The 24,133-nt window shown below is 50.4% G+C and overlaps 1 protein-coding gene across 1 annotated transcript in view; it reads left to right on the top strand.

Moving 5' to 3' along the window:
- ADAMTS16 (ADAM metallopeptidase with thrombospondin type 1 motif 16) overlaps window positions 1-237 on the top strand; it is a 171,442-nt gene extending 171,205 nt beyond the window's left edge. The window contains exon 22 of the mRNA XM_052659111.1: window positions 122-237. Within this exon, the coding sequence (XP_052515071.1) occupies window positions 122-237 (116 nt within the window). The remainder of the gene's footprint in view (window positions 1-121) is intronic.
- Window positions 238-24,133: the final 23,896 nt, after the last annotated feature.

The raw sequence follows: 24,133 nt of genomic DNA, 5'->3' as shown, positions 1-24,133 counted from the left end.
ACCTGCGGAGCAGCCCTCCCTGAAGAGCAGGCTTGCCTTGATTGGCCGGGGTTTCCGTGGGTGGCGGCCAGCCCGCGGCGGGGGGCCGTGCGGAGGCTGACGCGGGGCTGCTGGCTTTCAGGCGCCTCCTGCGGGGACCGCTTCCACTGGTGCGCGCTGGTGCCCCAGCGCGGGGTGTGCGGCCACCGCTTCTACGGCCAGCAGTGCTGCAAGGCCTGCTCCACGTCCAGCCTGTGAGCGGGCAGGTGCGGGGGCCGCCTCCAGCCCCCGCTGGCCTTGTGGTCTCTCCACCAGCAGGCGTCCCAGGAAGAAGAGAAACCCGTGCGGAGCTCTTGGGCCGGACTACGTGTGTGCCTGTGTGTGCAGGCACGTGTGTGTGTGTGTTCATCCCCGGGCACACAGGCACACGCTTGGCAGGGAGGACGCGTGGAGTCAGGACAGAGCTCCCCAACCTGCTCGCCCTGAACCGCGGAGCTCTGGCAAAGCAGGCCGGCCCAGAATAAGGAAGACTTGCAGAAGGTCTGCTTCTAAGGACCAGCCCAGCTGCCACCTGGAGACCACCGCTTCCGGAGGCGGGGTCAGCCCCTCCCCTCCGGGCTGTCCCCAGCGTCCCGAGGCCTGTGTCCCGCCCCAGCGGCGATTTCTCTGTACAGGGACCCCGGGGACCCCAGCCAGGTGAGCTGGTCTCCATCCTGGTGGGGAGCCTGGCCTCTGGAAATGGGAAATGAAATCCCCGCCATGGTGCTTCTGTCCCTTTCAGACCCATTGGAACCAAGAGAAAATTCTCATACGTTGCCTTTTTTCTCTGTTATTTACAAGTGAGTGTTCCTATTTAAACGCGTTTCTGAATGCTTTTCTCTTTCAAGTGGCAGAGTGACAGGCTGGACCCGAATTAGAGACTCCGTGGGGTTTACACCAAGCGCTGCGGGCCGGGATTGGCCCACTTGGGTTTGCTTTTGTGTGCTGCAGGGTTTTCGATTTTTTTCCCCCATAAATTTTGGTTGTTTTCCTAACATTCATTCAGAAGGGAGGCCAAAGATTTCCAGGCGAAAAGCTAAGCAGCAGGGGCCTCCAACCTCCCCTCCCCCACCCAACCCTGGATTTCAGTCTTTTTCTGCGGTGTAGTCTCCATTCCAAATGGCACCTGGATATTTATATTTGCTGAAGTTCTATAATAAATTTTATATTGTGCAGCGTGATTCTGAACAGCTGTGATTCTTTGTGAGGTTTACTCAGAAATGCGGAAGACAAGCACAGAACCGGGAACCTGGCCTCAGAGAGGCAGAAATGGGGCTCAGAATCTGGTAGAAAGTGCTAGAAGCAGTCTGAGTAGACAGTGCCCCCGAGTGAGGAGGCTGCAGGGAAGACAGCTGGTGACCTGGGGATGGTGGTGGCCAGTGCCAGGGGGCAGGGCCACAGGGGCTCCCTGCCCAGGGACCGGGTTTTCTCCAGCTGTACCTGCAATCTGCAACGGGCAGGTGCAGCCTCCTTAGAGACGCCACAATCAATTAAAAGGTGCTCGCTGCTTCATTGGGCTTCCCTGATGGCTCGGACGATAAAGAATCTGCCCGCTATGCAGGAGACCCAGGTTCAATCCCTGGGCCGGAAAGACCCCCACACCCCCAGAGAAGGGAATGGCAACCCACTCCAGTATTCTTGCTTGAAGATTTCCAGGGACAGACTGGCGGGCTACAGTCTACAGGATTGCAACAAGTTAGACACAGCTGAGCGACTTTCACTTCAGCCTGCTTTATTAGTCAGTGTTCTCTAGAGACATAGGCACCGTAGGTTATGGAGGGGCGGTTGCTTTAAGGGACTGACTCACACAACTGTGGAGGTTTCACACATCTGTAGGGCAGGGAGCACTCCAGGAGTTCAGGTAAGAGTTGAGGCTGCAGCCTCGAGCCTCAGTTCTGCAGGGCAGCAGGCTGGAAACTCAGGCAAAGTCTCTCCAGTATAGTCTTGAGGCCAAATTCCTGCTTCTCAGGGAAACGTTGGTTGTTGCTCTGGGACCCTTCAACCGATTGGGTGAGGCCCACCCCACTATGGAGGGTGATTGGCTTTACTCAAAGTCCACCAATTTAAATGTTAATCACATCTATACATGCACCCCAATGTTGATAGCAGCATTATTTATAATAGCCAAGGCATGGAAGTAACCTAGATGTCCATTGACATATGAATGGATAAAGAAGATGTGGTCTCATTTGGACAAGACCCTGATGCTGGGAAAGATTGAGGGCAGGAGGAGAAGGGGGCAACAGAGTGTGAGATGGTTGGATGGCGTCACTGACTCAATGGACATGAGTCTGAGCAGACTCCTGGAGATGGTGAAGGAAAGGAAAGCCTGGTGTTCTGTAGTCCATGGGGTTGCAAAGAGCTGGACATGATTTACCTACTGAACAACAATACACACACACACACACGGGACTTTTATTCAGCCACAAGAAATGAAATAATGCCTTTTGCAGCACCATGGATAAACCGAAAGATTGTCATGCTAAATGAAGGGAGTCAGACAGAGAAAAACAAATATGATATCACTTATACGTGGGATCTAAAAAAATGCTACAAATGAGCTTATTTACAAAACAGAAACCAGTCACAGCCATAGAAAGCCAGCTTACGGTTACCAGAGGGAAAAGGGGCGGGGGGGGGGGGGGGTGGTGGGATAAATTATGAGTGTGAGATTACCAGATACAAACTACTATATACAATATACACAGGCAACACAGTCCTACTGTATAGCATGGAAAACTAGATGCAATATTTTGTTAATAAACTGTAGTGTAAAAGAGTCTGGAAAAGAAGTTATACATGTAGACACACATACATCTCCATATATACGGGGCTTCCCGGGGGCACTAGTGGTAGAGAACCCACCTGCCATGCAGGAGACATAAGAGACCCGGGTTCGATCCCTGGGTCGGGAAGATCCCCTGGAGGGGGAAATGGCAACCCACTCCAGTATTCTTGTCTAGAGAATCCCACGGACAGAGGAGCCTGGTGGGCTACAGTCCATGGGGTCACAAAGAGTCAGACACAGCTGAAGCAATCAAGCAGACACGCGTGCGTGGAAATCCTTACACCTACACTCTGCACTCACTGACTCCAGAGCTGGGCCCAGCAGAACCCACCCCTACAGACCAGGGTGTCCAGGGCCGCCTGCCCACCTGGCAAAGGAGGACACCCACAACCACGCCGAGGCTGCTCCCGCCAGGGTCTCCAGCAGGAGTGTCCCCGGGCCCACCTGCCTGCCGGACTCACCCTGACAGCCGCCTGGCTGGCTGACTCTGTGGTCACAGGCCTGAGCACGGCCGCCCAAGTCTCCCGCCTGGGTCACACCCAGCCCTGAGGCTCAATGGCTGAGGATTCTTCTTCTGACTTCGAGTTGGACAGCAGACCCCGGCAGCTGACGTCCCAGCTGGGGGTCTGCTTCAGGCATACAGATCCAAAGAGCTTGAATCCGTAGTCTGGCGAGAGACTCAGTGGCACCCGTGTGCCCTGCGGCTGAGAGGGGCGATGCGCCTGCCAGGAGGAGCATGAAAAGTCGGGGGAGTGTGCTTTGCTGCTTTGCACACACGCCTGTCCATCACCGCCTTCTCAGGAGCCGAGGAAGGGTGCCAAGCTTCCCAGGGGCAGCCAGGGTCCACCAGGAGATGAGTGTGCCTCCCTCGTGTCCATGACTCCCCCAGCACCTCCTCCTCCGGTTCATGTCACAGTATCAGTCAGTACCACGGCATGCCACTCGCTCACGGGTCACCTCCAAGCGGCAAAGCACGCCTTCCGACAGGGATCGGAAGGTCCCAGAGCCGTCCACCCCAGGGGACGCTTCCTGCACCCGCAGACAGGCTCCTCTGGTCTGTCTGTCTTCTGCAGCCGGGAGCAGCTCCGCGCCCCACCGTGACATGGGGACCCAGTGCCTCAGGGGAAACGGGCCAAATCTGTGCAGCTTTAAGTCTCTCCCCTCATTTCTGAACGAGCGCAGTAGTCCTGGGGAGTGCTGCACTTTGTCACACTCCATACCCTTCAGGGTTGCTCCTAGACCCTAGAACACCCTGAAACCCCCTCCTCCAGCTCCCTGCTGGCCAGCGACTGAATTGTGTCCCCCCTCAAATTCACATGCTGATCCCCAGTGTGGCCGTATTTGGAGATGGAGGGACGGGCTGGGGGAGGTGATAATTAAGGTTAGATGAGGTCACAGAAGGGTCCATGGTCCCACAGGTCTGGGGTCCTCATCAGAAAACAAAGAGGCACCAGAGATTCATCCATTCTCCCTCCCTCTTTCTTTCTCTCTTTCTCTCTCATACACACACTTACCTGTGCGTGTCTGGGTGGGAAGATGGGAGAACACTGTAAGATTTGCAAAAAAGAAAAAAAAAAAAAAACAACCCAGTTATTTTTTATTCTCTTCCCCTAATCTCAAAAAGCAGGTACAAAATAATTTAAAATGAGTGCTATTTATTCACCTAGTCTCAAATCAACTCTTGGCCAATTTAAACGAGAAGAAGACAACAGGAAGGAAAAAAAGGGTGATATTATTAGAGATTCACGGTCAGGTAGGCATTAAGGTTCTGGTACAATGTTCATTGCTGGAAGTTGCATCAGGATGGAGCAGCCTGCAGGAACAATTTGAAAGCAAATACATTGTTCCATTATTCTCCTATCTGAGGGTGCAGCCTGTAACCAGTGAGGTTTTCTTCCATTTTAAGAGTTAAAACTACAGTCAATGAACACAAAGGATCACCTCGCCATCACTCCTTCTGTGCCCTTCTCTCCACACCAGGAGGGCGTTCCTGTGGCAGCGGGCATTGTTTTTATGTTAGTCCCAGTCTTCTGTTTGGAGAAGGAAATGGCAACCCACTGCAGTATTCTTGCCTGGGAAATCCCACGGACAGAGAAGCCTCTCAGGTTACAGTCACAAAGAGTCAGACACGACTGAACGTGAATGCAAGATGCGCGCTGATCCAGACATGCACCCTCCTACCGAGGAAGGCGCTTTTCATGAGGAAGGCATTTTTCATGAAGACTTCCTCAGAAGAGACCCTTTTTTGCCAAAAATGAAAGGACCAGAAACACCATCAATGGACAAATAAATACGTACGGAGTGGAAGAACAAAGACTATCTTCCAAATAATTTCCAGTTTTCTTGCAAGTTTGTTTGGTGGGGCCAGGGGCTGGGGACTCACCCAGGAGAGAGGGAATATGTGTGCTCTGCCAGTGGGACAGCAGTCTTTAGGGAGAGGAGAAGCAAAACCGCAACGAGAGAGGCCACCATACTCACTAGGATGGCTCCGAGAGAAAAGAGAAGAACGAATGACTCACCAGAAAACCAGTGTTGGCGAGGATGTGGAGGAATCGTTCAGTCACTCAGTCGTGTCTGACTCTTTGCGACCCCGTGGGCTGCAGCACACCAGGCTTCCCTGTCCTCCACTATTTCCCAGCATTTGCTCACACTCATGTCCATGGAGCCAGTGATGCCATCCAACCATAAATTAGAACCCTCAGGTCTTGCTGATGAGATAAACTCCTTTGGCGGCTCCTGGAAAATGTTGAACACAGAACCACCATGCACACCGGCAGCTCCGCTCCTAAAGTGTATACCTAAGATGTATACCTAAAGTGTATGCCTAAAGTGTATGCCTAAGGTGTATACCTAAAGTGTATACCTAAGATGTTTACCTAAAGTGTATACCTAAGGTGTATACCTAAGTTGCATACCTAAAGTGTATACCTAAAGTATATGCCTAAAGTGTATACCTAAGGTGTATACCTAAAGTGTATGCCTAAAGTGTATACCTAAGGTGTATACCAAAGGTGTATACCTAAAGTGTATCCCTAAGAGGAAACGTGCTCACACAGAAACGTGTACACCCCTGTTCATAATGGCCCAGCCCAGACAGGAGGGTCACCAAGACACTAGACTTCGTGAGGGGAAGTTTTAGTTCTCTCCTCCTGGAAAAATCTATTTAGGAGCCTAATACTCATCAGCCTTGTATAAGAAGTCAAGAAAGAACCAGGTTCATCAGGCAGAGAAAGCCAGCGACTGTGGGAACCGGGGCCAGCCTGGAACTGTCTTCTGCAGCCTCTCCATCAGGATCCCGGACAGCATCAGTCAGCAAGTGGTGCCCCGGTAGCTGCCCTCCCGCCACCTCCGGGTTCCCGAGCGCCTGGGCTCCCCCTGGCTGAGCGCTCAGTAACCAGAGACGCTCTCTCCCCACCCACAGGCGGCTGAGCACCCATGTTCCCTCCTTGATTTGGCAAGCCCCAGGACCTGAAACAAAGCGGTCCAAATTCCCCCTTCACTTTTCCTGGGAGATTTCTCTAAGCCGCTTGCCAGAGTTGAGAACTCAAGGGCAAACGTACTACCACACCAGTTTCTTTCCTTCTCAAAGATACTAAACCATTTCTAGGGCAGGGCCTCTTTTTGTGTTAATTGCTGTGTTTCATGATTCATCCCCAAACGTTCATGCGGAGTGTCTAACCAGCCCAAATTCACGAAACAGCTTTCACGGTGCCTCTTCCTCTGTGCTGAGACAATTAGTGGTCAAGCGGATTAACTTTGGCAGCTCCATCCTGGGACTTTCCTCTCTCCTAGAAGGACTTGAGGCCAGAACAAAAACGCACCCGTCTCCAGAGAACCAAACTCTTGGCGTGGGAGGTGAGAGATGTGGGCAGGACCTCAAGGGCAAATAGTCCACTTAGGAAAATTTATTGCGATGCAGCATAGCAAGGCGGTTGTAATTAGTGTTGAGGGAATCCCAGGAAAGCTGATGCTAAACATACGCGCGCTTTTCCCAGACCTCCCAGCCCTTTCTGTCCCAGGGGCAGGCCTGGCCTCCCCACTGCTCACGGAACCCACCATACATTTGTTTCCTCTTAGCATTACTCATCTCACTATGATTCAACATCCACACGGCCTGGGGCTCCCCCCACAGCCCCACACAGCCAGCGGATCACCCTTGACTTTCTTTTTCTCCTAATGGGCTCCAACTGATTTATCTTCAAGCAGCTGCAAAATCCATTGCAGATGGAACTCCATCTTCGCCACAGCCTGGGTGGGGGCTCGTGAGGCCCAGATGCCAGCAAGGGGGTCCCACGCCGTGCTTCGAAACAAGGTCATCCGTCTCTATCGGCACAGTCGGTCCTTGACGATGACTGGAGGACTTATTTCGAGGAATGCTAGCCATTCTGCAGAACTGGAGACTGGAGTTCATATCCCAGACCAACATTACGAATCTGTGGGGCACAGAGTCATCCTGCGACTCTAAGTATCTTTGCAGTGAAAGGAGTGTGGACACCCACCCACAACATGCGCATACAAAGAGGAGCCAGGGCTCCCTGGTGGTCCAGTCGTTAAGAAATCACTTGCCAATGCAGGGGACACGGGTTCGATCCCTGCCTAATCCCGAAAGATTCCACATGCCGCAGGGCAACTAAGCCTGGATACCACAACTGCTGAGCCTATGCTCTAGAGCCATGGGACTGCAGGGAGGAAAGCCACCATGATGCCGCAGAGAGGAGCCCCTCTCGCCGAAACTAGAGAAAGCCCGTGGACAGCAAGGCAGACCCAGCACAGCCAAGAACAGTAACAAATTAAAGTCAAGGCTATGGGTTTTCCAGTGGTCATGTATGGATGTGAGAGTTGGACTATAAAGAAAGCTGAGCACTGAAGAATTGATGCTTTTGAACTGTGGTGTTGGAGATGACTCTTGAGAGTCCCTTGGACTGCAAGGAGATCCAACCAGTCCATCCTGAAGGACATCAGTCCTGGGTATTCATCAGAAGGACTGATGCTGAAGCTGAAACTCTGGTCCTTTGGCCGCCTGATTCGAAGACCTGACTCATTTGAAAAGACCCTGATGTTGGGAAAGATTGAAGGTGGGAGGAGAAGGAGATGACAGAGGATGAGATGGTTGGATGGCATCACTGACTCAGTGGACATGAGTTTGAGTAAACTCCGGGAGTTGGTGCTGGACGGGGAAGCCTGTGTGTTGTGGTCCATGGGGTCGCAGAGTCGGACACAACTGAGCGACTGAACTGAACTGAAATTAAAGAAAATACAAGAGGAACCCCCTGCAGTCACCAGGACCTGCTAATGGGTGGGATCTGTACTGGGGAAGGGTCGGGAGGAGAAGAGGGTGGGGAGAGGCTTGCCTGTTTGCTGCTTGACGCGTCAAAGGCTGGGACTGAGCAGTAGGTGCAGGACTGGGCTGGATCTGGGCTCACAGCTGGGTAACGCTCTCACGGTCTTGGGCTTGGACCCCCGAAGAGGCGGGCCAGGCCCATCCCCCACTCCACGCCCTGCCTCACAGGATGGATCGTCCATCCACCCACCGGTGCGACTGAGCCGAATGCACCAACCCATCACCCATAACACCCCAAAAGGTTTACTTTGGGGGCTGAAATGTTTGCTAATCCAAAGCTTTGGCTTTTAAATATGCCCACTGTCTTGTTTACAAATGGCTCGTGCATGCCATATGCCTTCTTCCTCTTTGCTCTTTAAAAAAAAAAAGACACAATTTACATATGATAGAATATATCCTTTTGAAGTGTACAATTCAGCAGTTTTTCGTAGAGTCACACAGCTGTGCAACCGCCACCAATGTTTAATTCCAGAACACTCTTGTCATCCTCAAAGGAATCCCATGCTAGTCACAGTCGGGTCCTCAGCCTGGGCAGCCACTCATTTACTTCCCGTCTTTATGACTTTGACTCCGCCTCCTATAAGAGGAATCCTGCGCTGTGGTCGTGGTGTCTGACTGCGTGCCCTCAGCATCTCCTTTTCGCAGTTCGTCCTCATCGCGGCGTGCATCACTGCGTTATCCTTTTGTTGCAGGGAATAGAAATGCCACCTCGTGGTTATTCATTCAGCAATTGATGGAGGTTTGGGTTGTTTTTATTTTTATTATTGTGAATAATGCTACTGTGAACAATTGCGCACAAGATTTTGTGTGGACGTGTGTTTCCATTTCTCTCGGGTTTGGAGCGAGGAAGAGAAGGGCTAGGTCCTAGGGTGACCCTCTGTCTAATATGCTGAGGAACTGCCAATCGGTTGTCCAAAGAACTTGCACCATTTTAACAAGCCCACCAGCAATGTCTAAGGGATCCATCACCACATCCTCACCAGCCAAGGTTATTTTCTTTCTTTTTTATTAGGCATACTAATGGATGTGCAGTCCATCTCGATATGCTTCTGACTTGCATTTTCTGATGACTAACGATATTTACATCTTTGAATACTCCAGTGGAACATTTGTGTACTTGATTTGGATTAATGGCTACAAGTCCTTTGCCCATTTTTAACTTGGCTGTTTGTTTATTTTTTTATTCTTGAATTATAAGAATTCTTTATGTACAAGGATATAAACCTCTTATCAGATACATAATGTACACATATCTTCTCCTATTATGAGAGTTTTGTTTTTAACCTTCTCAATGGTGTCCTTTACAGAACAAAAGGTTATCTTTGATGTTAATTTCCCATTAAATACTTTCTTCTCTGCAATCACCCTCAGTGATTTTTCAGCCTTCTAACTTTACTGAGGCTTTCAGTGGCTAAGTCAAAGACATCTCTTGGTAAATGTCACATTGCACTTGAAAATATATGGGTTATCTTAAAATATTGTTTGATATTGGTTTCTAACAAGATTCCACATAGAGGATCATGCCTGATGAGAGCTGACTCTTATGATCTAAATACCTTTAGACTATGAATGTTTGCACTTTGTTTTATGTCCCTGGATATGTTCTAATGTCTCCTAGTTAGTAGTATATGGGAACTTGAATTTGTATCTACTGTTGTGTGAAAATTGTATAAATCTTAATTGCGTTGAATCGGTTCCTGGCGCTTTCTCGGTCTACTGTATCTTTCTGATGCTGCTGCTGCTGAGTCGCTTCAGTCATGTCCAACTCTGTGAGACCCCATAGACAGCAGCCCACCAGGCTCCTGCATCCCTGGGATTCTCCAGGCGAGAACACTGGAGTGGGTTGCCATTTCCTTCTCCAAAGCATGAAAGTGAAAAGTGAAAGTGAAGTCTCTCAGTCGTGTCCGACTCTTCACAACCTCATGGACTGCTGCCCACCAGGCCCCTCCGTCCATGGGATTTTCCAGGCAAGAGTACTGGAGTGGGGTGCCATTGCCTTCTCCAGCTGTATCTTTCTACTTCCCTGCATATTCATTCTACTGATTTTTGAGCATTTGATATTTAAACTCCAACTAAAAATCTTAATTTATCCACATAAAAACAATTGTAATATCTAGTAGAACTATATGTGACTTCATTCTATATTTCCCAAGTCTCTCATAAATGTGCTATCATACTTTCATAAGTTAAAAAATAAAAAGAAAGAGAAAAAAGTTAATTTTGATGAAGTTCAATTTATCTGGTTTTTTTTAAATTTTGTTGTTTGTGCTTTTGATGTCCTATCTAAGGAACTAATGCCTAATCCAAGGTCATGAAAAATGTATGCTTTTGTTTTCTTCCGAGAGTTTAGCTTCTGATGATTTCAGTGATGATCCCTACTTCTCAAGGAGGGAAAACATTACAGAAAACAAGAGTCAGTTCATTTCATGATGCCTGACACGATGGAGAAGCCGGGTACTGAAGGCAGAATGGAAACTGTCTCGCTGTGTATTCCAGGAGAGGCCTGCACCTTCCTCCCGTCTCTTCCCTACGCAGCACCTCCCCTCTCAGGGTCTGCTGGTGTGTGTGTGTGCGTGATGTAGTTGAGTGTGGCTGTAGGTCAAGGGCAGGGGCGGCTCCAAGCCTTTCGATGCCCACCTCCTGCCAGTCACTCTTCCGCAGAGAACTTCCGCCTTCTCGCCTTTTCCAGCACCACCACCTGTTGGTGCCTCACTGCAAGATGACCTGATGACTGTGCCTTGTCCAGTCTGTGGCAGGGCTGTGACACAGAGTGTGAGATTCAGGGTCAGTGCTCACTGACGTATGCTATACGTGTCACTCTGGAGTTGAAACCTCCTACAGGGACTAATCCTTCCTCTCGGAGTCTATCTTTTTTTCTCACCTGCGATATAGTAGATTGACACCATTGTGTTAACTTCTGCAGCACAGCAAAGCGGTTCAGTTAGACCTATCGGTACATCCTTTTTCATGTTCCTTTCCATCATGGCTCATCAGAGGATATTTATATAGCTCCCTGGGATCTTGTTGCTTATCCATCCTCTGTGTACTAGTCTGCGTCTGCCAATCCCAACCTCTCACCCCATTCCTCCTCTGCCCTTCCCCCTTGGCCCTCAGAAGCCGTTCTCTGTGCCCATGAATCTACTTCTGTTTATAGACACATTCATTTCTGTCATACTTCAGATTCCATACAGAAACGATACGTTTCTCTTTCTCTGTCTGACTTACTCCACTGGGCATGCTGCCCTCTAGGTCTGTCCATGTTGTTGCAAATGGCATGATCTCATCCTTTGTATAGCTGAATAGCATTCCATCGTGTTTCTGCACCACATCTTCTGTGTCCAGTCATCTGCTGAGGGACACTTTCGTTGTTTCCATGTCCTCACTATTGTAAACAGCGCTGCCAAGCACACTAAGGTCCCTGCACCTTTTTGAATTAGACTTTTGTCTGAATACTCGTCCACGAGGGAGATTGCTGGATCATACAGCAATGGAGAATGTCTTGAATCGTCCCACATCCATGCCTGAGCCCCTCAAGGTCCTCCCTTCCCAGGACTAATACAAACTGCAGAACAAAGGCCTCCCAGTGGAGAGCCAGCCCTGCCTGAAAACGGAAAGCATTTTCCAGCCACCTGGACATAACGTGTCAAGTGTCCTCGGCCCTGAGCGTGGAACTGACCCTTCCATGCCTCGCTCCTAGACACAGATCCAGCTCGGCTTGACAAAACGACCTCCCTCAACGCGCCCTCTCCCCCTTTCTGTAATTCTCTGAGTGCATCGGGACCCAACTGCACTCTGCTCCTCCCATCCCCGACCCTCAGGGCTCACAACTGTTGCCTGCATAGTCAGGAAATTAAGAAAAAATCAAATAAAAAGCCATTCAACCCACACATCCTGCCCTGGAAAACCCCAAGCCTTGTTCTTTCCTACGCAAGAGCCTTAAAGCCCTGCATTGTCACAGACTGGATCACGTTGGCCGCCGGAGGCTGCCGTTTCTCCTTAATACGCAGTGATTCCTGGAGTGGGTTTAATTTGCTTTTCTGAGGCCAAGCTGGGGGCCTTGGCAGTTAAAAACCAAACGTTGGCATTTAATCACCCTTTACACTTCACCCACCCATTCCTCCCATCCCTTTTACTAACTGACTTTTGACGGGAAGGAGAAGAAACTAGTTTTAAACAAACACGTACACTACAGCGGTGGCAATATCTCAGGTGGATGGTAGCGATATCAGCCAATGGATCGGAAATTATCATCGTGATGCATGTTAATTTGTAATCGATGTATATTTCAAGTTGCTCATTTAATATCTAAGAATTAGACATTCCTTAGCCACTGCCCTCCATCTGCCCCTGCTGTTTCTTTCTGACCAACATTCTCTGGCTTTGCTCAGCAGACTGGAGACCACACAAATGATCCGCCGCTCCCTGTGTTCCTCTGCCTTCTCCACATTCTGAAATATGATAACAATGAATCAGGTAAAGTCCAGGTGAAAGCGCCAGGTGAGCATCCTACAAGGTGGATGGTATCATGAGGTCTACTCAGAGCACGTGAACAGAGAGTGGCAGAAGTCTCCAAAATATTTGAAGACAGAGTAAACTTATTAAAATAGAGCAGCTGTGCTCCAGGCGCATCATGCGTGCTTGTGCAGCCATGGACTGTAGCCCTCCAGCCTCCTCTGTCCCTGGAACTTCCCAGGCGAGAGCACTGGAGTGGTTGCCATTTCGTCCTCCAAGGGCTCTTCCAGACCCAGGGACTGAACCCATCTCTTCTGTCTCTTGCATTGGCAGGCAAATTCTTTTCCACTGAGCCACCTGGGAAGCCCTATTTTTTTTTTTAATTTTATGGGCACTATAACTGGTAAACATTCATGGTTTGTTCTGCTAATTTTTCTACCGAATAAAATTGGGAACCTATGTCTAGCAGACCGCTCATTTCAGAGCCCTGGTTTCACTGCTTTCTGTGCTCTGTGTTCTTTTCCCCAGATGCCCTTAGCTGTTCTTTGTTATCCTGTATTTACCATTTGAAGAATCTTCAAAGTCTTTACAGATCTACATAGACTTAGATAAACAGACAGTTCTTTATTTTAGAAAGTAGATTATTCGTTTTTCAGGGCTTCTGAAACAGGGGAAGGGACCCGAGAAGATTGCAAGTAGTGGGTAGAGGAACACTTTGAATCCATTGCTTCCATACCTTCTGGTGGTGTTCGGTCACTAAGTTGTCTCCGACTCTTCGCAACCCCATGGACTGCAGCCCGCCAGGCTTCCCTGTCCCTCACCATCTCCCAGAGCTTGCTCAAACTCACGTCCACTGAGTCGGTGATGCTAACCATCTCATCCTCTGCTACTTTCTTCTCCTTTTGCCTTCAGTCTTTCCCAGCATCAGAGTCTTTTCCAACGAGCCAGCTCTTCCCATCAGGTGGCCAAAGTATTGGAGCTTCAGCATCAGTCCTTCCAGTGGATATTCAGGGTTGATTTCCTTTTGGATTGACTGGTTTGATCGCCTTGCTGTCCCAGGGACTCTGAAGAGTCTTCTCTAGCAACACAACTTGAAAGCATCAATTCTTTGGCACTCAGCCTTCTTTATGGTTCAACTCTCACATCCAGACAAGACGACAAAAAAACCCATGGCTTTGACTATATGGACCTTTGTTGGCAAAGTGACGTCTCTGCTTTTTAACGCTGTCTGGTTTTGTCATAGCTCTCCTCCCAAGGAGCGAGTGTCTCTTAATTTCGTGGCTGCAGTCACCATCCGGGGAGATTTTGAAGTGCAACAAAATAAATCTGTCACTACTTCCTCTTTTTCCCTTTTCTGTTTCCCATGAACTGATGGAACAAGATGCCACAATCTTCGTTTTTTGAAAGCTGATTTTCAAGCCAGCTTTTTCACTCTTCTCTTTCACCCTCATTATGAAGTTCTTTGGTTCCCCTTTCACTTTCTGCCATTGGAATGGTATCATCTGCATATCTGAGGCTGTTGGTATTTCTCCCAGCCCCTAAGAGACAGGTAACCAAATGAGCTGGCACTTCCTGAAAATCTTTGGCAGCCTGGCCTGTCTAGTCGCAGCGTGAGAACACAGGAGCCCAGCACTGCAGGCTGAGCGCCGCTGGCCGGAAGCACCATGCCCTGTTTTAAAGCATCCATCCGTGTGAGTCGTGACAGATGGGGAACATAAGCAAAAGGTGGACACACACTTGTGGAAACAGGAGAAACCCTAAACGTTTCCTGGTAGAAAGCTTAGTGCCAGAGAGGCCTTCAGTTCTTTAGTGTGTTCTTTCCCAGGGGCTGCTGTCCAAGAAGCAGGCCCTTCCCTGCGCCCCCTCACTGTGCAGAAAAGAGGTGTTTTCCAGGCCCTTCCCCGGTGGTCTCCTGCAGGGAGCCCCATCAGTTCCTGCGTTTCTGGGCTCCGTGGGTGATGAAGTTGGGGTGCTGGGTTGCTCCCTCCCACGCCCTGAGGAGCTCCGAGCTGCTTGCCTTGAGTGCCCATTCCCAAAGAGACTGGGATACTTAGTGGGGGCTCAGAGAGCCTGCGTGGAGGCCCGCTGGAGTTGAGAGCAGAGTGTTAGCACACACCTCACAGAGGAGCCAGCTGGGACCGAGCAGGGGTCTGTATCTACCGCGCTGTAAGCATTTCCCTCAAAGGCAGCATCCTAGCGCTGAAAAGCATCATCTCAATTTTAGGAAGAAGTGAGAGGTGAAGTCGCTCAGTCGTGTCCGACTCTGCGATCCCTCGGACTGTAACCCACCAGGCTCCTCCATCCATGGGATTCTCCAGGTAAGAATACTGGAGTGGGTGCCATTTCCTTCTCCAGGAGATCTTCCAACCCAGGGATGGAACCTGGGTCTCCCCCACTGCAGGCAGATTCTTTACCATCTGAGCTATCAGGAAAACCAAATAAAAGAATGTCTTCTCCTTGATTAGCTCATACGACGTGACAGGGTGCCATTCCCACATATGCCTTTCAAAGTGGGACAGTGGCTGATGATTGAAACTTAAGTCTGTTCACTGGTTGGTGTCCACACGTATCACGTGGGTGGCTTGCTTCTGCCTCTCAGACATCACAGACTGCTGGCTCCAGGCCGAGTCTCTGTTGGGCCCGCAGTCGTCTTCTTGACAGGACACGTGTGTGAGCGCCTTTCTCTAAGCCGTGCGCTCTGATCAGCCAGGCCCTCCAGCTCCTGACCGTTCCACTCTGGGGATGACGCTCTTCCTGCACCCTGCGTGCTTGGAGTGTGAAGCCCCTGTTTCTCCAATGTCTGTTCACACCAGAATGACTCCGTTTTTGCTACAGCAGGCTGGGAGCAAGGACAGACGCAAGCATAGTCTATGAACTGCCCCTGCCTCCATGTTGGAACAACCCATGATTTGCTGATCGTGGTGACCTTTACATAATGGTTGAACTTGATCTGAGCCAGCCAAGTTTAAGGGCTTCCCTGGTGGCTCAGACGGTAAAGAATCCGCCTGCAGTGCAGGAGACTGGGGTTCAATCCCTGGGTTAGGAAGATGCCCTGGAGGAGGGCATGGCAACACCCTCCAGTATTCTTGCCTGGAGAATCCCATGGACAGAGGAGCCTGGCAGTCCACGGGGTCCCAAAGAGTCAGACACGACTGAGCGACTAAGCACAGCACAGCTGTTCTTAAAGATATCAGTTCAGTTCAGTTCAGTTCAGTCCCTCAGTCGCGTCCGACTCTTTGCGACCCCATGAGTTGCAGCACGCCAGGCTTCCCTGTCCATCACCAACTCCTGGAGTTCACTCAAACTCACGTCCATCGAGTCAGTGATGCCATCCAGCCATCTCATCCTCTGCCGTCCCCTTCTCCTGCCCCCAATCCCTCCCAGCATCAGAGTCTTTTCCAATGAGTCAACTCTTTGCATGAGGTGGCCAAAGTACTGGGGTTTCAGCTTTAGCAACACTCCTTCCAAAGAACACCCAGGACTACATAGGTTTATTTTTGCTTGGTTTTGAAGTTTAGATGTGTTTACTTGAAAACAAAAACTTCAGGTTGTCTGAAAAGTTCTCTATCTGGCAATTTCTGTTTATGGAGTAATCTACAATGAAGAGGGGCTGCCCCGGTGGCTCAGTGGGAAAGAACCCGCCTGCCAATGCAGGAGACTCAGGAGACCGGGCTTCCACCCCTGGGTGGGGAAGATCCCTTAGAGAAGCAAATGGCAACCCGCTCTGGTGTTCTTGCCTGGAGAATCCCCTGGACAGAGGAGTCTGGTGGGCTGCAGTCCATGGGGCCACAGAGAGCTGGACGTGGCTGAGCATGAGCATGAGGAGGACAAAATGAGGGAAAAACTAGATTCAATTAAGACCTTAAACATTTATCTGTAGTTGGGAGAGACTTTGGTGAGCATGTGAGCCCCTGATTTTCCTTTTGAAAGAACTGAGAGCTGGAAGAAAACTCTACTGGACTGAAAGGCACTCTGTCATGTCCAACTCTTTACGACCCCATGGACTTCTCCAGGCCAGAACACTGGAGTGGGTTGCCATGCCCTGCTCCAGGGGATCTTCCCAACCCAGGGATTGAACCAGTGTCTCCTGCAGTGGCAGGCAGATTCTCTACCACTCTGCCACCAGGGAAGCCCCAAGACCACCACAACAAAAATATAACCTTAGAAAACCATAAATGGATTCTCTTTGTTGGCCCTCAAGGGAGGTGAAAGTCGCTCAGTCATGTCCAGCTCTTTGTGACCCCATGGACTATACAGTCTGTGGAATTCTCCAGACCAGAATACTGGAGTGGGTAGCCTTTTCCTTCTCCAGGGGGTCTTCCCAACCCAGGGATCGAACTGGGGTCTCCCACATTGTAGGCGGATTCTTTACCAGCTGAGCCACAAGGGAAGCTTGGAAGGAGAATCTGAACACAACCAGAGGCCTGACTCTGAGTTGTTTGGTTGTTCTTTTTTTGGTTTGGGGCTTTTTTTCAGTAATCTTTCCCTTTGAATCCATTGTAAGAGGCAACACTTTCGCTCTCAGAGTTTCCGGTCCCACGTGTGCCCTGCTGAGAAGGTCTTTCATCGCACGCTGTGCTGATGCTGCAGGCAAATTGGATGCAGCCACGGTGCATGCCAAGGATGCAAGGAAAAACCTCACACAGAAGGCGGAGGAGAGAGCTGACGCCTCACTGCGGTGTGGGCTCTTTCCTGGACTCCCGGGCACCTCCAGCAGTGTGAACTCTAGAGTTTGGGGGTGAGAGGGAGAGACGAGTGGGAAGGAATGCCCGCAGGCTCCAGGGCACTGGAGGAGGAGGATTCAGAGGAGTGATTCATTTTTTCCCAAGTTTTGCTTAATGGTGGCTTTTTAAGTTTCCAGGGGGACATACTGCCCCAAGTGACAGTGTCAGAGTCACCCACAGTTGTTTAAAAGCAGGGTTATAATTTTTCCTATTGGTGTCCACAGTTCCCAACCTTGTACACTTTCTCAGGCGCTTTCTTCTGACAGCCTAGCGACAAGCTAGCTGCTGCTGCTGCTGCTAAGTCGCTTCAGTCATGTCCGACTCTGTGCGACCCCATAGACTGCAGCCCACCAGGCTCCCCCGTCCATGGGATTCTCCAGGCAAGAACACTGGAGTGGGGTGCCATTTCCTTCTCCAATGCATGAAAGTGAAAGTGAAGTCACTTAGTCGTGTCCGACTCTTCGCGACCCCATGGACTGCAGCCCACCAGGCTCCTCCGTCCATGAGATTTTCCACCCGAGAGTACTGGAGTGGGGTAGCGACAAGCTAGGGCACACATCAAATGAGTGAGAAGTGAATTTTCCAGGCTGAAAGAAATGTGTGGATCAGCACTGAATGCTTCTGTCTAGGCTGTAAGCACCTTAGGGCTCGTTCACAATGCCAGGTAAGGGAAAGGGTCCTGGTGCACTTGTCCAACCCTCCTCCCTGTTGCTAATTCTGGGCGGGAGCTGAGTCTGGCGGGGCTGAGCCTGGGCAGGGATCAGGGCCCCCAGGGCCACTGGATGCTTTGCTTGCCCTTCCCTGCTGCCCGCAGGGACATGCAGTGACTCATCCCACACAGAGGACCCCACCACTTGACTGGGGAGCTACTCTGTCCTGGGGATTCCGCCCCTGGTGGACAGACCTCTGGGCCTCTCTCTGCAGATTCATCAGGTGGGTACCCTTTGGTTCTAACCCGCGCTGTGGGCACCAAGATGAGCTAGCTCACTTTTCTCCTACAAGAGTCTCTCCTACAGAAATCTCCTTATAGAGTGAAGTGGAAAGGAAATCATCTCAACGTTCATTGATGACTTTTTGTGTAAATTTGAGCCATTGTATATGAGGCCTGGCAAATAGAGGAGAATCAGGTGTTTTGAAAGTGTCCCCTTTCTGCGGCTTCCTGCTTCCTGGGCAGCTGCTCTCTGTCCTCAGCTGACCTCTCCCAGAGTTCCGGCTGCTGCCGTCCCGGCCCAGGGGTCTTTGTCTCCCCACACATGGCTGGTTCTCAAAGTTTGAGGAGCTCAGTCCCATTTCCTCTGCTCCTGCTTTTGCTTCTTTCTCCTCAGCTCATTTTTCAAAAGTTTACCTGGTGCAAACAGCTGGCTCGTTGAAACAGACCCCGATGCTGGGAAAGATTGAAGGCAGGAGGAGAAGGGGGCGACAGAGGATGAGATGGTTGGATGGCATCACTTATTCGATGGACATGAGTTTGAGCAAACTCCAGGAAATGGTGAAGGACAGGGAAGCCTGGCGTGCTGCAGTCCATGGGGTCACAAAGAGGCAGACACAACTTGGTAACTGAACAGCTGTGAAACAGTTCAAACATCTGGAAAGTGACATAAAGGTCCCCACGGACTCACACCCAGTGTATCGGAGAGCATACACCTGCAGGATGCCGCCCACCTGGGCCAAGAAGACCCCAGCCAGTGCACTTCTGGGTGACTCCCACTCTGTTCTCGAGACCTCAGCGGGAAGACCATCTCCCCACAGCTGCACCCCCCACGCTTCCATCGAGGCCACGGCACACCGGAGCTGCACCCTCCAGGCGGGCAGGGATGCTGTAGTGGAGGGCCTGGTGAGAGCCATGCCCTGGGCCACCATTGCCCACACCTCCTGTGACCACAGAAAAGTCCAAGGAACCACAGGAACAAGCCCTTTTCACTTGAAGTCCAGTCTGGTCCCCTCAGGACTCAAGCTCAGCCTTGCAGACCTCCCCCCAGTGCAGCAGTGCTCTCCACCCCAGCCACACAGGGGCATCGTGACAGCCCCCAGAGCCCCTCGGGGGTCAAACTGCAGTTCTGTGTCTAGCTCACTTCACTGTTCTGGCCACACATTTGCAAAGCATTCATTCCTTTCGAGAAAGTGGAAAAGTGTTAGTCACTCGGTCATGTCCATCTCTTTGCAGCCCCCTTGGACTGTATAGCCCGCCAGACTCCTCCGTCTGTGAGATTCTCCAGGTAAGAACGCTGGAGTGGGTTGCATGCGTGCCTGCTAAGTTGATGGCATTTCTTCCCATTCTCCCGAAATGGAGTGACGGACCAGTTATCTGTCACTGTAGATCAGCCTCGATTGTGCTCCCAGGTGTGACTCAGTTTCCCTCTCTTCCTGTGGTCATGACAGCCCACCCAGCAAGGTCGAGAGGCTGCTGGCTGTGCCTGCTGTGGGACAGTGCTCCTGCCCCACCAGCGGTGTCCCCATGTCACTAGGGCTGTTCCAGGAAAGGTCAAAGCCTCCGATGGCCCCTTTCAAGGGCAGACGTTGAGTTAAGCACCCAGGAGTTTCATCCAGGCACATCGCCGGGACCTGATGATAGGGAGGTCTTTGTCCATGAAGATCTGCCCAAGCACAATGGCACACCAAGGAAATGGGTGAGTTCTCCAAAGGAAGCCAGGGTTCATTCGACAGAAGGAGCAGGAAGGGAATGCTGAAGGCGGGGGAGACACCAGAAACGTGGGTTCTACACGGAGCTTAGTCCCACCTTCAAAAATCTCTCCTCCGGAAGAAATCACGATGTGAAATGTGAGCAGACTTTAAATCTCCTTTGGCCGCCTGCCAGCAGCCCATCATATCCGCAGTATTACCTTAACACTTGGGGTGGACGAAGGCCACCTGCCATGTCAGTAAACAAATGATTGGGACCATCACGCTGGCAGCCACTGCAGCCGCCCCCAGCTGTGCACCCGGAGGGGATTCAGGATGGAGAAAAGCAGGACGCTGGCCCTAGAGAGCCAAGGTGCCCGTCAGAGGAATGAGTCTGCCCCTAACCATACGCAGGAAAGCTCTGAATTCGTTAACTTGAGATATCTGCTTATTTCCTTTCATCGGTAATCTCTTGATCAACTACCTGTTTTTTGATTGTTTGTTTGTTTTTGCAAAAGCTCTTCTATATCCTGGAATTCCCTGGTGGCTCAGACAGTAAAGAGTCTGCCTGCAAGGTGGGAGACCCAGGTTCAGTCCCTGGGTTGGGGAGATCCCCTGAAGAAGGAAACGGCAATCTACGCCAGTATTCTTGCCTGGAGAATCCCATGGATGGAGGAGCCTGGCAGGCTACAGTCCATGGGGGTGGGGAGGGGTCACAAAGAGTCACACACGACTGCGCGACTTCCGTTCACCCTGGCCACCCCCTTGCCTCTTCAGAGCAGTCCCTTAGGGGCTTCCCTGGTAGCTCAGAGGTTAAAGCACCTGCCTCCAATGTGGGAGACCCGGGTTCGATCCCTGGGTACCTGGAAGGCTGTCTCCTGGTCTTAGGGTCTCAGTTGTTGCTGTTCAGTCACTCAGTCGTGTCCGACTCTTCGCAACCCTGTGGACTGTAGCCCACCAGGCTCCTCTGTCCATGGGATTTTTCAGGAAGAGTGCTGGAGTGGATTGCCATTTCCTCCTCCAGGGGATCTTCTCCACCCAGGGATCAAACCCACGTCTCCTGTTTGGCAGGTGGACTCTTTACCTGTGAGCCACCAGGGAAGCCCCAAGTCTTCAGTACATCCACCAGATGAAACATAATTCTCAAATTTTAAGTTGTGCATTTTTTTTTTTTTCTCAATCAACACATCTTGCTGCTGCCGCAGCTAAGTCGCTTCAGTCGTGTCTGACTCTGTGCAACCGCATAGACAGCAGCCCACCAGGCTCCCCTGTCCCTGGGATTCTCCAGGCAAGAACACTGGAGTGGGTTGCCATTTCCTTCTCCAGTGCATGAAAGTGAAAGTGAAGTCGCTCAGTCATGTCCAACTCTTAGCGACCCCATGGACTGCAGCCCACCAGGCTCCTCCTTCCATGGGATTTTCCAGGCAAGAATACTGGAATGGGGTGCCATTGCCTTCTCCCCACACACTTTAGTGACTCTCATAAACTCTCATGAAGCTTTCTTTGAAACTTAATTTCATTTATCTCATGTCCTTGCTCATGGAGGGACTCTCACACCCTTAGACTCTTCTCTGCATTCACCCTAGGTTTGAACCTCAATCTGATTTTTCGTGTTATGCTCAGCTGCTTCATTTGTGTCCAGCCCTTTGTGACCCCATGGACTGTATGTAACCCGCCAAGCTCCTCTGTCCATGGGATTCTCCAGGCAAGAGTCCTGGAGCGGGTTGCCATGCCCTCCTCCAGGGGATCTTCTCAACTCAGGGACCAAATGCACGTCTCCTGTAGCTCCTGCATTGCAGGCAGATTCTTTACCACTGAGCTGCTGGGGAGGCCCAATGTGATGTTAACCCCAATGGTAATCACTGAACCTAATGTTGTCTCTTACTGGTGGGACTAAGAAATTAACATCATTTCAAAACTTCCCCAAATTCTTCTTTTTTTTTTAGTCTGAGACTAAAATTTTAAATACTTGGATAATCATATTTTAAATAAAACTGTGATATTTTGATTTACAAGAAGAAATATGTATTTGGTTTTCATCCTGACTCTGGCACAGAGCTCCTAAAACCCTTGAAATTTCCTAAGCGACGAGAGCAATAAATGTGCCTTTTGTCAGTGAGATGACTTTTGGAAAACCCCTAAGTAGCCTGAGGTTGGGGGCTGGTTGTCAGGGGACCCAACAATGCGACTGGAAAGTTGGAACTTTCAGCCCCACTCCCTGGTCCCTGAGGAAGGGGAGAGGCTGAAGGTTGAATCAGTCGCCAACAGCCAATGATTAAGTCAGTCTGGCCTACATAATTAAGGCTCCATATACACCTAAAAGGCCAGGGCTCAGACAGCGTCCAGGTGGGGGTCACACGGAAACTGGGGGGAGTGGTGCCTGGGGAGGGCATGGGAGCTCCAAGCCCCTCCCCATTCCTCACCCTCTGTACCTCTTCTATCCAGCCCTTCCAGAGTCCTGTCCTTCCACAGTCATCTGGCAAACCAGTCATCTAACTGTTCCTCTGAGTTCTGTGAGCCACTCAAATAAATTGAACCCAAAGAAGGGGTCATCGGAACCTCCAATCTACAGCCATCAGTCAGAATCACAGTTGAAAACTTGGACTCGTGTTTGGCATCTGAAGTATGTGGCTGGCAGGGGCAGTCTCCTAAGACAGCGCCCTTAATCGGCAGCATCGCATGCTGTCTCCAGGTAGGCAGGGAGACATGGGCTACTTCCACCCACGTCAGTAAAGAAAGGCTGTCACAGTCATCAGTGACTGCAGCTCTGCAACGTGAGCCGGTGAGCCCTCGAAAAGAAGCCTGGGGCAGCAGTACTCCTATCAGACAAAGCAGATATTGAAGCAAAGTCGACAATAAAGGATAAAGAATGGTTTTATATAATGCTGGGAGATCAATATCAGAAGAGGATATTATACTCATTAAGATATATTCACCCAGTACAGTTCAGTTCAGTCGCTCAGTCGTGTCCGACTCTCTGCAGCCCCATGAACTGCAGCACGCCAGGCCTCCCTCTCCATCACCAACTCCCGGAGTTCACTCAGACACGCATCCATCAAGTCAGTGATGCCATCCAGCCATCTCATCCTCTGTCGTCCCCTTCTCCTCCTGCCCCCAATCCCTCCCAGCATCAGAGTCTTTTCCAATGAGTCAACTCTTCACATGAGGTGGCCAAAGTACTGGAGTTTCAGCTTTAGCATCATTCCTTCCAAACAAATCCCAGGGCTGATCTCCTTCAGAATGGACTGACTGGATCTCCTTGCAGTCCAAGGGACTCTCAAGAGTCTTCTCCAACACCACAGTCCAAACGCATCAGTTTTTTGGGGCTCAGCTTTCTTCACAGTCCAACTCTCACATCCATACATGACTACTGGAAAAACCATAGCCTTGACTAGACGGACCTTAGTCGGCAAAGTAATGTCTCTGCTTCTGAATATACTCTCTAGGTTGGTCATAACTTTTCTTCCAAGGAGTAAGCGTCTTTTAATTTCATGGCTGCAGTCACCATCTCCTGTTATTTTGGAGCCCAAAAAAATAAAGTCTGACACTGTTTCCACTGTTTCCCCATCTATTTCCCATGAAGTGATGGGACCGGATGCCATGATCTTCGTTTTCTGAATGTTGAGCTTTAGGCCAACTTTTTCACTCTCCACTTTCACTTTCATCAAGAGGCTTTTTAGTTCCTCTTCACTTTCTGCCATAAGGGTGGGGTCATCTGCATATCTGAGGTTATTGATATTTCTCCCAGCAATCTTGATTCCAGCTTGTGTTTCTTCTAGTCCAGCGTTTCTCATGATGTACTCTGCATAGAAGTTAAATAAGCAGGGTGACAATATACAGCCTTGATGTACTCCTTTTCCTATTTGGAACCAGTCTGTTGTTCCATGTCCAGTTCTAACTGCTGTTTCCTGACATGCATACAGATTTCTCAAGAGGCAGGTCAGGTGGTCTGGTATTCCCATCTCTTTCAGAATTTTCCACAGGCTATTGTGATCCACACAGTCAAAGGCTTTGGCACAGTCAAAGGCTTTGGCATAGTCAATAAAGCAGAAATAGACGTTTTTCTGAACTCTCTTGCTCTTTCCATGATCCAGCAGATGTTGGCAGTTTGATATCTGGTTCCTCTGCCTTTTCTAAAACCAGCTTGAACATCTGGAAGTTCACGGTTCACATATTGCTGAAGCCTGGCTT

The sequence above is a fragment of the Budorcas taxicolor genome, chromosome 20 (genome assembly GCF_023091745.1).
Source record: "Budorcas taxicolor isolate Tak-1 chromosome 20, Takin1.1, whole genome shotgun sequence".
NCBI lineage: Eukaryota > Metazoa > Chordata > Mammalia > Artiodactyla > Bovidae > Budorcas > Budorcas taxicolor.
The sequence above is the reverse complement of the archived record's forward strand: the minus strand, read 5'-3'. Positions and strand labels throughout refer to the sequence as shown.